Raw genomic sequence first — 16,589 nt, forward strand, 5'->3', positions numbered from 1 at the left:
CTAAAAGCTTCACGTCTGGCAGAACATATGGTATACAATGACTTGTGGTCTCTTGCAACTCTCCCAGTTCACACCACTGCAGTGATCATATTTTACTCCCTATTTAAAATCTCTTCCATATTTAATTACCTCTTCTTCAAGAACAACTTTAATATTTCTAAAGAAATCCGTTAAATATAATGAGAACAAAAGACAGATTTTTAAAGCAATCATTATTAGTTGACACAAAGTTACTAATTCAAATGGAATACTTTATGTTATTATTTAGAAGGTTTGTCTTTAAAAGAAATGCTCCCTATCTAAAAGTGGACCAAATACCACAGAATGTGGTTTCCATGGTAACTGCCACATTTAAAAAATATGCACAGGACTAAAGATACACTGTATCTTCTACAAATGGATCATTCTTAGAAAAATCATTTTTCTTGCCTCAGCTTGTATTTTTTGCTTTTTAAACAATATCATTTTATCCACGATGAGAAGAAAGTTAAATTATTTGTAACAGTTTAATCACAAGTATATATACACTAGTTTTATGTCTTCAGGATGAAAACAATTATAGAATTTTAGAATTATAATGGAAAAAGAAAGCTGGTGACCTACACAAAATGTAAGCTTTACTTAAAATGGCATTTTCCTATATTTTCTGCTAACTAAATACTTAAGAAATAGTATTCTTTCACATATTAATTTGCATAGTAATATATAAATAATGCAAATGTATTATTAAATTCACATGTAATACTAATAGACACAATAGCACTGCATACTAATGAAACACGATCTTCACATCAGTGCATCCAAGCCAAAATATGCTGAGAATTTTTGCCCCACTATTTGGAAAATTCTGTATGACCTATGCTTTTAGTGTCAGTAAAACAGTATTTCCCCCACAGGCTTTTTTAAATGGCCTAGTTATGAAAAACTCTATCAATATTTTGAATATATACAGAAAGTTCCTGGGCTATCTTAAATACAGCACTTAGATAATACGATAAAACTTCATCTAAAGAAAATAGAGAATTGTAATGTGTGGTTTTACCAGGAGTCCACCAAAAATATCTTATTTTCTTTTTACAAAATTAAAGTGAAATGATAACTTTTCCCACCAACCTTCTAATGCCTGATGTTAAACTTTGTACATTGCAGTAAAGCCCACTCAGTACTTAAAACACACTCTGTCCTCTCTAATACAAATAACTCAGTTCATCAGGGGATGAGTAGCACAGCTTGGTGTGTACACAGCTGGAACACCAGGCCACCACTCTGATGTGACCATGTGTGTCACCAGGGAGATGAGGGGAACAAAAAACAGGGTTACATTAACAGCAACAGCCTCATTAGGCTGGGGGAAAAACAGAGTTTACATAGCTTGGTTTTTCCAAGCAATCACTCCAGTTTGATCCAAAGAAACAAAAATATATACTACCTCAGGACCAAGCAAATGTCATTAATGAATAAAATATCAGAGATGAAGTACTATTTTGGTTATGCAGGTAGGATATGAATCATTTTAATACAGGTGTAAGTATCTTTTACTCTTGGAATGAATTACCATTTGATTTTATAATCTCTTTTTATAGTTTTTCATAATAAATTCAGAGAACAAGAAAATAAGATATAAGAAAGAGATAGTAACACACTTGGAAATTAATATTAGGCATTAACTCCTAAATAATTTCTAATCTCAACTATGTTTGCAATTTCTACTTCCTAAAGACACTTTGTAAGCATCCCTGGCACAGTAGTAAAACAACTACACTAGAATTTGCTAGGCTGTGACTTAAAATATACTTTCTTATGATTCATAGTATCTACAAAATTGTATTTCTTAAAGCACTTTGTTTTTTGATTTGAGAATAATAATATTCTCAATAAATCCAAATGAAATTTTGGCACATTAAAATAAAATCTGGCAATTACATTTTATGAAAGTACTAAAGAATCTAAAGTTTCCCCACCAGATTTTCTTTCCAACGTTTTAACATATGGAAAATATCATCAGTTATATTTCAATGTCTTTTAAATTAAGTCTAATGGCATAAATTTTTCTCAGGACTGAGAACTAGAAAAAAAAGAACCACTATGATTTTTTTCATTACATAATTAGAATTATACAATTCACCATGTTACCCTCTTTGCTGTGGCTTCCAGGCAAGCGCAGAGCTAAAATTTCCACTTAACTGTAATATTTTTTCTTCGGTATAGATTTTCTAATGTGGTTAATATAATTTATTGCTGAATTCTTATTTTCATTTATTTTAAGTGTGTGTTTATTATAAAATGCTGCTTTAGATCCTTTTGACAGTAGCTGGCATATAAAAAAAATTAAAATGTTTTCACTAGAAAAATGCTACCAAAGACCAAAAGCCATGTATAACGAGAATGTTCAGACTGTACGTATTGTTACATTCACCTTCAAGTAACCTTTAAAGAATGACAGCCAGTGTTCAAGCCCCTGAATGCAGGCACACACTCAGTTTATAAATGGAGATTTTTCTCTTAGGCCCAAATTTGCAAATGCATGGAAAATCAGGTAATGCAATTGAGATACGATTTTTAAAATTAAAATTGTCCTGTCAATATCTTTCTAGGAAAACTTTTTTCCAAGTAGAAGATAATTACTACAAATTCTGCATTTTGGAATCAGTGATAGGTTCAGCTCTTAATGTGAATCATATGCCAAAATCAAGATAATCTGCCATTTATTATGTAAAAATTGTTCATATTAGATTTATGATTCTCAGTGTAGGGAATTGAGAAAGGCATTTAGATGCCAATGTTTTGCAAGACCCACTGTACTATATGCAAATGCTAAATTCAATATATTTCTCAGATATGGCTGATGACCTTCTGTAAGGTTGCTGCATTTAATGTGCATGATACTGATGGTGATGCACAATGGTTGCTGGTTACCCCAGGTGCCTGAATGTCCCTACTGCAACAGGTCACATAGGGGTCCTAAGATGGTGACGCCACCTCTGGGGAGGATCACAAAGGTTCTATGCAACAGTCTCTACAGGAGTCACACACACCACTTACTGTGGCAACAAACGTAAAACATCAAACAACCTCTAAATGGTTCAGGGCCCTAAAAGGACAAGTAAGGGATCAAGGAACCTATGCTCTATTTTTCCTCTAATTCAACAGGATAAACTATAGAAATTCTTTCATTATATTATAGTTCAAAAGCAAAATAAGAATTACATGTAGAACTTTCGTGTTAGAAGAAGCTATTATATTTATAAATTTTCTTCATATTAAAATATGATTGAATCAATGAGATCATTCTCCAAACTAATTTCAATAAGAGAGACCTGGTAAATGAGAAATGTTTGACAGTGAGGTTATGAATTTCTACAAGTCTTGATTTCTACTGGTCTGAATGCTTTTTCTTAAACATATGACCTTAGATTGAACATCTTGTATGATGGTGGTAAAATTTAGTATGCACATTAGCAAATTTAAGTACCGTAATATAATATATCTTGCCATTGAAAATCAAAGTGCTATAACCAAAATATAATATACACATAAAATAATTAGCTAACTGAACCAAATAAAATGAGGAGACTAGTTCATTGTCCTTGGTGCATTTCTATATCTTACCATTGCTCTTTAAAACAGAAATTATTAGAATAACAATTAACCTATAATAATTATAAAACATATTCACCAAAAGGAAGTCCCTAGTTGGAATGATTCACCTTAAGGTTGGTAACTATACTTTATAATAATGATTTTCTAATCAGCATACAACGTACTACATATTTGGAAGAAGTCAAAAATAGATTTTAAGGAAACTGTACTCAGTTAAGAATCTGGTGGAAGGGAAGCAGCAAACAAAGCCATAGATTTCAAAATAGATATTTCACTGGTCCTCTTTTGGTTAAGTATTTCAAATAGTCCTTTTTACAAAATGGCCTCCATTGCTAAGCTAGAATAGCCACACATTAACTGAAAATCAAATCTCTCTGGAATTAAAATTTAAAAAATTATACAATCTAATATTTAATATGTCTGTTCTGCATCAAACTACAACACAGTGATTTGAAAAAGATCTTCTATTTTGAAAATTATATGCCTACTTTGTTTTCTTGAAATTTGTGAATGAATTTAGAACTTAAAAGGTATTATACATTACATTATTTAGACCACAACCATGAAGAGATAGATTTTGAAAATTTAAGACTTACCTGAAGGAAACTTTGAATTAATATCCTCAATAAATAACCAAAGATAAATACAAATTATGAGTATTTTGGTACACATGATAAGATTTTTTAAAATATAGCTCATTGCTAAAAGTTTTAGAAATTGTATTCTCTAAGAACGACTAAGTACAACATACACAAAATTATTTTCCTTTTGAGCAAGAATGCATTTAGCCTGTTTCCATTGCTTACTGGCATTCCCTTGACAGCAATTCCAATTAGTAAAACGTTCCAAGAAAGACACGAAATATGAGAAATATAATCTTAAACTACAGCATTTGAGGAGGTCATATAGTCCTCATACTTAATGTTTCAATAGGAAGAAATTCAATTAATAGCCTCATTGTACTATCCCTGTGGCTTTATTATACGTAATAGTACTAAAATTTCCCTTTTGTTATGATTGGATGAACCGCACCCTATATGGCAGATACGACTCATGCAAAATCACAAAGGTTCCCTCTAAATTTGGCCTCCACTTGTATCGGCTTCCCATAACAGCCCCCAAATAATAGGAAGTTATGTAAATTAGTGTACTTTATTTTATCCATTATACAATTATACCACGCAAACAAATCCTACACTGACTCAGAACCCATATCTCTTGCCATGGGAAAACAATGGTAAGGTTTAACATCATATTTGAAAGAGAATATGAACTAGAAAATATTCCTAATAAATTGAGTCAAAACACCAGCATATATTTCATAAAGGCTCTAATGAGGTTGGTGGCAAAATATAATACACGATGATTTGACAGGAACCACCTGAGTATTCTGGTACCATGGGCACTACAATGACTACCTTTTTAGGCAGCAAACCACCGTAAAACAAGTTGAAAATAATTGTACTGTAAATGTATATCATTGACAACAAAACCTGTGCTGAGTATATTCATATTGCATCAGTTATTCTCTGAAGATAGAAGACAACTCAAGGTCAAGTGAAAAATAACCAATAACTCCTATTCTTTGCCTTACTACCTCCCGCTGTCCACTCAAAAAAATTAACATCTTACTTAATTAGTAGTGCGTTTATGTTTAGATAATTATAAAATTGTTGAAAGACATAATATAACAGAAGGTTTGTTTTGTTTGAAAATTATATTATTTGGGGAGGAAGGATAACTAGAGGAAGAAGCTTGTGTGGTGTGGTTAGCATGGTTAGATTTCAATGGGAAAAGGGGTATTTAGACCTAGTATACAATATGTTTTTATTAGAAAAGAACATTATCTTTTTATTGTTATCAATTGCTCTTAAATTTTTCTTTAATACAATTTCACAGCAATCTCAAGAGGATACACTAAAGGCCCTTGATTATATATATTCTAAAGAATGTATTGTATCACAAAGATACACATCCAATAAGATTTCTTTTTTCATCTGAAATTTATAAAGATAATTTTCCATGCTGACAGTGCACATTTCATCCACAAGTTTGAGGAGTCAAATGCTACCACAGCTGGGGGTTATTCTGCCAAATGGCTTCCAACAGGGACTACAGAGATGTGGGCTAGGAGGCATGTGTGTGTGCAGGAAAAAGCAACAGACCTGATGGGAAATAGCCCTTCTCTGGAGTCATTTTTATCAATTACCATCTGAGTGATCTAATCAAATATAGTCTAATGAAAACAGCAACACTAGGAAGGAAAAGCAAATATTAAAACAGCTGCTTGATTACCTACAGAGATTAAAACAAAAAGCAAGGAGTGAGGCTGATATATTTCATAGGGATTTGCTAAGGCTGAAGGGAGGGGTAAGGGGCAGATACCTTAAAAAAAATCCATCATGAAAGGAACTGAGACAAGATTATAAAAAAGGGGGCCAAGTTATAGCGCGCCATGGGATTTTTAATCTGGCTACCTGTGGTTTCTGTAGTTAAGGCTTTATTCATCCCAAAACGGGGGGGTTGGGGGGAGAAAAACAAAAAAAAATCACATTTATATGTCAGTTTTGCAAATGATCAAACAGCGTGCATCAACAAGAATAAGAAGAAAACATTAAACGCTGATGACTTTTTAAAAACAGATACCCGTTTCATCAAATATTATTGATAATTACCTGTGCATCTCGTTTCTTGAACTCCTGAATTTGATCTTCGTGCTCCATATTGGCAGCGCGAAGCTGTTTTTCCAGGTTTTCAATTTCCCGTTCATGGTCTCGGACTAGGCTATCCTTCTCTGCGTTATGCTGCTGTAATAGGTGCGTCTTCTCCTGTTCATGCTCCAGCTTCAGCTCTACTATCTGATTGGACAATGAGGAGGACAGTTCATCAACAGAACATCCTTGTCGTCATGACAACTCATGTACAGCTTAATTTTTCTCTAATTTGTCCAAGTTGAAAATTTTTATTTTTGCATCATTATTACCTCACCCTTGAAATACTCTCATTTGTTGGGGTGGTGGTTATACAAACCTCCTAATATTCAAAATAGTTGGGCATATTCAGTAAATCCTTCTGCAATCTGTTGACACAAATGTCTGAACATTGAAAAAAATTATCTCGAATGCTAGTCACTTCCTCCCTAAGAATTCGGGTATTACTGATCAGCAATGGTTATAAATGGTTAATAGTCAGTACGCTTTGCTTTTTGCTTAAATATACACATGTAAAAAGCAGGAATTAAATCGATCAGCTTTCTTCATGATTTACAAATAAAAGATCGGAGCTAAATACGCATCTGGATTCTTGTATATACAGTTGTCTTTTAAAAAATAAAATGATAAATTTCAAAGCTCCATTATCTCGTTGTCAGCTACGGTATACCAACATAAACAGATGTTATGTGTTCCAGAAGGGCACCTGCTGTGCTGCAAGCTTGCGCCATGATTTCATAAAGAGCATTCTATTCTCAGGATCCTTTCCCAGTCCACTCCACACTGGAGACTGTGACCTTGGCCAGTCTTAGCCTCTCCCTGCTAGACTGAATGGCAGCCCGAGACCAAGGGCCTGGTTGCCGCAGCTTTGATACTAATCCTCCCAGACTGTGCACAATGGCACCCTACCTGGCCTGCAAACTATAGCCAGCCAGGCTGTCTTTGAAGCAGGTGATGAATAGGGGACGGCAGGAAGCCAGCTTCCCCAGTGAACTCCAGGCCACACAGCTGCTAAGAACAGTCACTTGGATTTTTCTTCAGTTTTGGTGGATTTCAGGGGGAAAAACTGCTGTTATCTAGAATATGTTGTGTTATTTTCGGCGTGAGAATCCATCTTCAAAAAAGCTAACAGTAGGAGCCTGCTCCAAATCGATCTTGTTTCGTGCAATGAATCACCAGACTACCTTATCTTAAAGCTATAGCATTCATTTCTCCAGGCATGCACACTGCACTAAATTTCAGAAGTTTTCTTTTTTAAATTTGAAATTCTTATCTCCTTATGACAAATCAAGAATCAAAACACAAACGAAATTTGCTTTAAAACATGGGTTTCAAAATGTTTTCTTAATGTGATTAAAGAGGAGCTGGTACCATTCCTTCTGAAACTATTCCAAACAACAGAAAAAGTGGGACTCCTCCGTAATTCATTTTATGAGGCCAGCATCATTCTGATACCAAAACCCAGCAGAGACACAACAAAAAAAGAAAATTTCAGGCCATTATCCCTGATGAACATCGATGCAAAAATCCTCAATAAAATACTGGCAAACCAAATAGAGCAGCACATCAAAAAGCTTATCCACCACGAGCAAGTTGGCTTCATCCCCGGGATGCAAGGCTGGTTCAACATACACAAATCAATAAACGTAATCCATCGTATAAACAGAACCAATCACAAAATACACATGATTATCTCAATAGATGCAGAAAAGGTCTTTGATAAAATTCAACATCACTTCATGCTAAAAACTCTCAATAAACTAGGTATTGATGGAATGTATCTCAAAATAGTAAGAGCTATTTATGACAAACCCACAGCCAATATCATACTGAATGGGCAAAAGCTGGAAGCATTCCCTTTGAAAACCAGAACAAGACTCTCACTACTCCTATTCAATATAGTATTGGAAGTTCTGGCCAGGGCAATCAGGCAAGAGAAAGAAATAAAGGGATTCAAATAGAAAGAGAGAAAGTCACATTGTCTCTGTTTGCAGATGACACAACTGTATATTTGGAAAACCCTATCATCTCAGTCCAAAATCTCCTTAAGCTGATAAGCAACTTCAGCAAAGTCTCAGCATACAAAATCAATATGCAAAAATCACAAGCATTCCTATACACCAATAATAGACAAACAGAGAGCCAAATCATGAGTGAATTCCCATTCACAATTGCTAAAAAGAGAATAAAATACCTAGGAATACAACTTACAAGGGATGTGAAATACCTCCTCAAGGAGAACTACATACCAGTGCTCAAGGAAATCAGAGAGAACACAAACAAATGGAAAAACATTCCATGCTCATGGATAGGAAGAATCAATATCGAGAAAATGGCCATACTGCCCAAAGTAATTTATAGATTCAATGCTATCCCCATCAAGCTACCATTGTCTTTCTTCACAGAATTACAAAAAACTAATTTAAATTTTATATGGAACCAAAAAAGAGTCTGTATAGCCAAGACAATCCTAGGCCAAAAAAAAAAAAACAAAGCTGGAGGCATCATGCTATCTGACTTCAAACTATACTACAAGGCTACAGTAACCAGAACAGCAAGGTACTGGTACCAAAACAGATATATAGACCAGTGGAACAGAACAGAGGCCTCAGAAATAATGCCACACATCTACAACCATCTAATCTTTGACAAACCTGACAAAAACAAGCAATGGGGAAAGGATTCCCTATTTAATAAACGATGCTGGGAAAATTGGCTAGCCATATGCAGAAAAATGAAACTGGACCCCTTCCTTATACCTTATACAAAAATTAACTCAAGATGGATTAAAGACTTAAACGTAAGACCTAAAACCATAAAAATCCTAGAAGAAAACCTAGGCAATACCATTCAGGACAGAGGCATGGGCAAAGACTTCATGACTAAAACACCAAAAGCAACGGCAACAAAAGTCAAAATTGACAAATGGGACCTAATTAAACTAAAGAGCTTCCATGCAGCAAAAGAAACTATCCTCAGAGTGAACAGGCAACATACAGAATGGGAGAAAAGTTCTGCAATCTATCCATCTGACAAAGAGTTAATATCCAGAATCTACAAAGAACTTAGACAAATTTACAAGAAAAAAATAACCCCATTAAATAGTGGATGAAGGATATGAACAGACACTTCTCAAAAGAATACATGTATGCAGACAACAAACATGAAAAAAAGCTCATGATCACGTCATTAGAGAAATGCAATCAAAACCACAATGAGATACCATCTCACGCCAGTTAGAATGGCGATCACAAAAAGTTACGAAACAACAGATGCTGGAGAGGATGTGGAGAAACAGGAACACTTTTACACTGTTGGTGGGAATGTAAATTAGTTCAACCATTGTGGAAGACAGTGTGGCAATTCCTCAAGGATCTAGAACCAGAAATACCATTTGACCCACAATCCCATTACTGGGCATATACCCAAAGGATTTTAAATCATTCTACTATAAAGACACATGCATGGCTGGGTGCGGTGGCTCACGCCTGTAATCCCAGCACTTTGGGAGGCTGAGGCGGGCAGATCATGAGATCAGGAGATCGAGACCATCTGGCTAACATGGTGAAATCCCATCTCTACAAAAAATACAAAAACAAAAACAAAATTAGCCGGGCGTAGTGGTGGGTGCCTGTAGTCCCAGCTACTCAGGAGGCTGAGGCGGGAGAATGGCGTGAACCCGGCAGGGGGAGCTTGCAGTGAGCCGAGATTGTGCCACTGCACTCCAGCCTGGATGACAGAGCGAGACTCCATCTCAAAATGAAAAAAAAAACATGCACATGTATGTTTATTGCAGCACTAGTCACAATAGCAAAGACTTGGAACTAACTCAAATGCCCACCAATGATAGACTAGATAAAGAAAATGTGGCACATATACACCACACTATGCAGCCATAAAAAATGACAAGTTCATGTCCTTTGCACAAATATGGATGAAGCTGGAAACCATCATTCTCAGCAAATTAACACAGGAACAGAAAACCAAACACCCCATGTCCTCACTCATAAGTGGGAGCTGAACAATGAGAACACATGGACACAGGGAGGGGAACATCACACACCGGGGCCTGTCGGGGGGTCGGGGGCTAGGGAAGGGATTGCATTAGGAGAAATACCTAACGTAGGTGACGGGTTGATGGGTGCAGCAAACCACCATGGCACGTGTATACCTATGTAACAAACCTGCACATTCCGTACACATATCCCAGAACTTAAAGTATAATAATAAAAAAAAGAGTTGGAAAAATCAACAATATATTTCTAACCATAAATGTATTGTTATTTAGAAGAAGAAAAGTATGCAAACTCTTGAACATACACACTTATAACAATAAAATAATGTATGAATAATAAGGTAAAATGTATTTTGCATCTCAGAACAGTGAAGTGTTATAGTGATTTATATTTATTTAAAATTTAGGGGTTTTCCCCATATTATTCTACTATTGGCAATATTCAGAAAAAATAGTATAAACATTTTCTCCTAATAGATACTACACCGAGTAAGAAAGTTTTCTTTATTTAAAATAAATGTATACGCTTTGTTCTGTGTCTCACACAACTATGTTAATCCTAACAAAAGAGATATTTCAAATTGTATTGCTGTTATGACATTTTGCTCAGGAAGCTGAGTGAATGAATAACTGAGCTGGAATATTTTTAGTTCTTGGACACGTTATTTCTACTCAGTGTTACACCACCAAGGATCATTATAATAAAATTATACACTTGAATCAAAATCATTTAAGTATGTAACACACTGAAGGGAAATGGGAGGTAGAAAGTTCTACTGAGATCTTCTTGAAAGCCTCAGAAATATTGGAAGAAGGAATGTGACTTAAAACTGATTAAAAGCAAAATATTTTATAATATTCTAGAATAAGAAAAGTAACCAAATGAGCTATAATTGGGGCAAAAGAACTGCAGAATTTTCTGCCCACAGAAAACACATGACTAGAACTAGCTGTGAGACCGTTAGTAATGATACCTCCTTGTTCTGGTCTCTAGTATTAATGCACTTTCACAGTAACTTTCTAAACAGAGACATTTGAAGTTTCTTATAGACTCATGAATGATCATGCCCATGTTCAAATTTCACTTTACTCATTTTTAAAAATCAGGAAAAAAATGAAATAGTGATCATCACATTTCAAGCCTAAACATAAATAGTCATAAATGATTATTAGTTTGATATTTTGCCAGGGCCTATTGCTCAGTGATTCTACTTAATGAACAAATCTCAAGGTTGCCAAAGCCTTTTAAATATCATTCACTTTTACCTCTCCTGCTTGAGTGGAGAATAATTTTCAATTTAAAGTGCAATAGCTCAGGCTTCTCTGCTAAGTGCAACACTATGTGGGTAACTTCTGGATGTCATGAGCCCTTTGTGGTCTTTTCCTAGGCTTCCGCACTGTCAGTATCTTCTGGCAGGGGTGTCTTCTCCAGATAAATGGTAGAGTCCAGAGGAGAAACCCTAATGTTGGGGGAATATCTTGACAATGGTATTCGTAACTGTAAAGGACATCTTCAAGGTAGATCTGTAAATAAAACGTTTTACTGGTGCCTAACCCCATCCGTGTAAATAAATGTTAAAGAGTCATTTGGACTTTCCATTTGTCCTTTACTTGTGGACACATCTCAAAGGTGAACACAAAATAGCACATCTTCTTCGTGGTGGACTAGTAGATACTTTGGTTGACCAACAGTAATGTCTAATGGAGTTAATGATGACCAGGAGGTGGTAAATTCTGGACATTGTAGAGGACATAAAAGCAGACAGAACCCACAAAATGAGTATTAAATGGTTAATAAGCCTTCTAAGTTAAGGGGTGTGGGGTATCCAGACCCATAATACATGCTACAAGGGAGAACTGGAGGCACCATGATCGAGGACCCTGCTTAATTAAGGTTGGCTAAGGAGTTCCCTGTAATAAAAGAGGGAAGGCTTCAAGTTCCACAATCCAAAAGCACTGAACTATGAGACAGATAACAACACCGGGTATGTGCCCACCGTAAACATATTACAGCAGACTGGCATGTCTTCCAGGGACAATGGTAGTGTCAGCCCTCACTTGCAAGCACCTGGTGGCAACTGATAGTCCTCTGAGATGCTAGGGTTGACAGCCTATGGTTGGGGTTCATCGCCTAGAAAATACTGGGCTGACTTGTAGGAAATTGTCATTTTTGTAGGTCAAAACAGGAGATGAAAAAGGGGCCGGATGCAGTGGTTTACACCTGTAATCCGAGCACTTTGGGAGGCCGAGGTGGGCAGATCATCTGAGGTCAGAAGTCTGAGACCAGCCTGGACAACATGGAGAAACCTTGTCTCTACTACAAATACAAAATTAGCCGGGCGTGGTGGCGCATGCCTGCAATCCCAGCTACTCTGGAGGCTGAAGTAGGAAAATCGCTTGAACCCGGGAGGTGGAGGTTGCAGTGAGCCGAGATTGCACCATTGCACTCCAGCCTGGGCAACAAGAGTAAAACTCTGTCTCAAAAAAAAAAAAGAAAAAGAAGAAGGGTCCTGCTCCACCCACTATGCTACTCCATAATACAGGCTGAACTTGAAATTCAAGAGTAAAGTTCTCCAGTTCTGAAGTCCCTAAAAGCATAAGCCTCCATTTCAGAACAGACGAAATCCTTCTACAGCTTGATGATGATGTCTTCACTCCAACTGAACTTTCATGTAAGCGCCTAAGGGCAAGAGCACATTCTAGGTCCCAAGAAAGACCAAGATGGAGCCACTGGACATCCAAGTCCCGAGGGATCTTGGGATATATAGTTTAAGTCCTGGTAACTGTTTTACAGTGAAATTAGTGCTAGCATATATGGCCTGAACCACTTTTAATAATCATTTAAAGAAACAGAAAAGGAAATGGAAAAAGTCATTTCTTCTCAATATACAATATGTAGAAGACTAATACATCCCAATAACATAACTTAATGTGAGGAACACCAGCGCTAGAAACATAAATTATAGAAGGATGCACCCTAACACATTGAAAAGCGGAAATGATGGTATAAAATACTAACCAAAATAATCTTGAAAGTAATCAAATTGCAAACTCTATATTCTACATAGCCCTGGTGTAAAAATGGGTTAAAACTAGAGAAAGTAGGGAGAGTGGTTCTCCATATTCTCTGGCTAGAAAAGGAGGAAGAGAAGCAGTCACAGTTAGATGCCCTGGGGTTATATCTGTCCTACAACTCAACAATAATTGCTCTCCCTTAAGTGAATAGAAATATGGAAGTTTAAGAATTTGGAGGGACTTAGAGGCTAGCTAGTACAATGTTAATCTTAATCTAAAAACCTTCTCTATAAAACCATGATGGTTGGTCATTCAGCTGCTGCTGGAATGACTTTACCAACAGGAGAATAACTGTATTCCAAGAGAAACCGATGCCTCATACTGAACATACTTGGCACTGAAACTTCTGGGTAAAGATAATAGGGAAAACTGAAAATTGTGAAAAGAACAAAAACAAATGTTTAATACAGAACATGAGAACATTCACTGGCAGTGAACAACCAAGGAAAGAAGAATAATGACGTGGCCACAAATTTCAAAAGGAGGTAGTCAAGGAAAGAAAGAGAAGATTCTGACATGGTTTGATGAGACATACTCTTTTGTCCCTATACCCTAGAAGTAGAACTGGTAAGTTGAAATTATGCTGAGGATTATTTTCCAGTATCCCAGTTTTAGAGAAAAATGAACTGAAGATGTATCATTCAGTTGATATTTTCCCTTCTGCCTGGGTGGAAGATAAGGAGGACAATTTCAATGGAGTAAAAATGGCTACGGGAGAGAGATAAATAAAGTTAGGAAAGTAGGAAACTTGGGCTGATTCTCTCTGATAGAACATAAGATTTAGAGTTCACATAAAAAATAAAACACTCTCTAATACATAGAAAAACCCCGGTGTAAGACATTAATAAATTGATAAAAGACAGAGCCAGTATCAGTTTCTCTAACAGAAGTTGTTCAGAACTGCAACTAAGCTCTTTTTCTCCATCCCTATCATGATCTCATAAAAAAAGTAAATGCAATGAAATACCTGTGCCTTCATACTGAAATTCAGAGGAGGACAGACAGGCTGAAAAGTAGTCAAAGAGAATTCATGAATATTATATCAGTCCGTTTAACAGATGTGGACACAGGTGCCCACGTTAAGCCCAAGCAAGATGAGGGAGAAAAGTATGAAAACTAGAGAAACATCAATTACATTAGGAGAAAGGTGAACTTAGCGACAAAGAAGAGGAAAAGAAGAAAGTAAGGAAGAGGCCCATCGTTAAAAACCAGAAACAATTATAAGAGAACTTAATAAGAACATGAGTGTAATGAAAGAATAATGCCAGGATAACAAGATAAAACAACAGAATTAACTAAGGACCCAAATAACTCCATCACAAAATTGATTCTAAATCAGAAACAATGAGCTGAATAAACATGGTGAAAAATCAAATCGTTGACATAGATAAAGGCTTGAGGTAATCATAATAAAGGTCCAGGAAAAAGACAAAGAGAAGCTAAAGTAGAAAGAAAACGTGAAAAGAAAATCCATGTAAACACAGACTATGGTATCCGAAAATTTCCCTAAAATGAATGAAGAGATGAATGTGTATATCAAAAAGACACACTGTAGGCCAAGAAAAATAGATTCCAATTGAGGAAAAGAAACATGAAAAAAACTCAAGGACTATAGTCCCCAAACCACTCTTGAAAAAATAAAATAAAATAAATAAAAAAAATTGGGGATAAATTTCAAGCAAGAGATGACCAGAGAACCTGTTTTAAGACCAATGTTTTCACCAAAAGGCAATGGATGATGTGTACAAAGTGTCGGGGGAAAAAAGAATGATCAAAAAATTTTATGCCCAGCTAAGATATCCTTCACAAATAAGAGAACACATAGTGATGCTCAAGCATGCAAAAACGCAGTGAATACAACTCTAAGCCCTTCTTGGAAAAGCTACTTGATGAAATCTCAGTAAGTCAATAATAGACCAAAATAAGAAGGTATGAAGTTGTGCACAAATCCTGGTGGTGAGCACATAATTGATTTAAATAAAAAGCTAAGTTTATGTAACTGTGAGAATTATGGTTATGGAACAAAATATAAATGTTATAAACTTCAACAATGTATGAATAATACTATGGTTGACAAAATAGACTGATATAAGTAGGTGGAAGGAAGTATAGGCAGTTTAATTTTTCTCCAAATAAGGAGTAACTAATGCCTTCAAAATTGAACCACAAAATTTAAAAATTACTCTAACTTCAATGTATTTTTAATTTCTAACATTCTAAGAAATAATCTCTTATGTGGTTAAAAAAATGTTTTTCTAAATTTTAGAAATCTTTCCATTTCCACTGGGCACAGTGGCTCACTCCTGTTATCTCAGCACTTTGGGAGGCCAAGGTGAGATGATCACTTGAGCCCAGGAGTTTGAGACCAGTCTAGGCAATGTACCAAGACCCTATCTCTATAAAAAATAAATAAAAAAGAAAAAATGAGAGAAATCTTTCCATTTCCCTTGTTTCTTCAAATAATTTCACATGTAATTTAATATTTCAATTAAAAGTGGCAAATGTAGCACGGTCCTGTTTCTAGAAAATTGTTTTTGTCTATATATCTACTTATTCTTCTGTTTATCAATCTCTCATAGAAATTTCTAGAATAATGCTCACCTAAGATTAATAGCAGTTGTTTCTGGAAGGTAAGATTTGGGTAAAATTTTTGCTTTCTTCTTTGTGTGCAGGACCACGTCAAATGCCAGCAGCTCCCTTCGGGGGCAATATTTACTTCTGGTGGCAGTGCAAGACTCTTAAACAAGGGATGTGGTTTCTCTTATAACAAATGGGTTCTGGGTCTGTGAACCGACTTAGATCTGGGAAACTTGGTAGAGGACTATGATTTTCCACCCTAAGTGGAAAACTGTTTTATTTTCACTCACCAGTTCTGGACGTTTTTCTTGATGTTGTACAAGCCAAGTAGTATTCTCACTGGCTCTCTATCTTACCTCTCAGAACCCAGCTCATTATCACCACAGATCCCTGCAGGCAAGACACCTGAAGGGCCTGTCTAGCCTTACTGTCCAGTACAGTAATCACGTCTACCTTCCATCTGATATCCAAGTGCCCCACATAGTGCCTGCCATTTTGGAACCCAACTTTCCTGTTGAAAGTCGGCAGCTCAGTTCCATAGCGCATCTCCTACCATTAGCCCCAGAATACAGAGGAAACCACCATGGACCTGGCTCAGTGCTATCAGTGCC

At 36.0% G+C, this 16,589-nt stretch overlaps 1 protein-coding gene across 5 annotated transcripts in view; it reads right to left on the minus strand.

Annotated features, from left to right (window-relative positions):
• The window catches only part of CEP112 (centrosomal protein 112), a 542,833-nt gene that overhangs the window by 262,588 nt on the left and 263,656 nt on the right, over positions 1 to 16,589 (minus strand). For all 5 annotated transcript variants that reach the window (XM_025362280.1, XM_025362276.1, XM_025362279.1 and 2 more), the window contains one exon: positions 6,276 to 6,458. In XM_025362280.1, coding sequence (XP_025218065.1) covers positions 6,276 to 6,458 — 183 coding nt within the window. The remainder of the gene's footprint in view (positions 1 to 6,275; positions 6,459 to 16,589) is intronic.

This window comes from Theropithecus gelada, chromosome 16 (genome assembly GCF_003255815.1).
Source record: "Theropithecus gelada isolate Dixy chromosome 16, Tgel_1.0, whole genome shotgun sequence".
Lineage (NCBI taxonomy): Eukaryota > Metazoa > Chordata > Mammalia > Primates > Cercopithecidae > Theropithecus > Theropithecus gelada.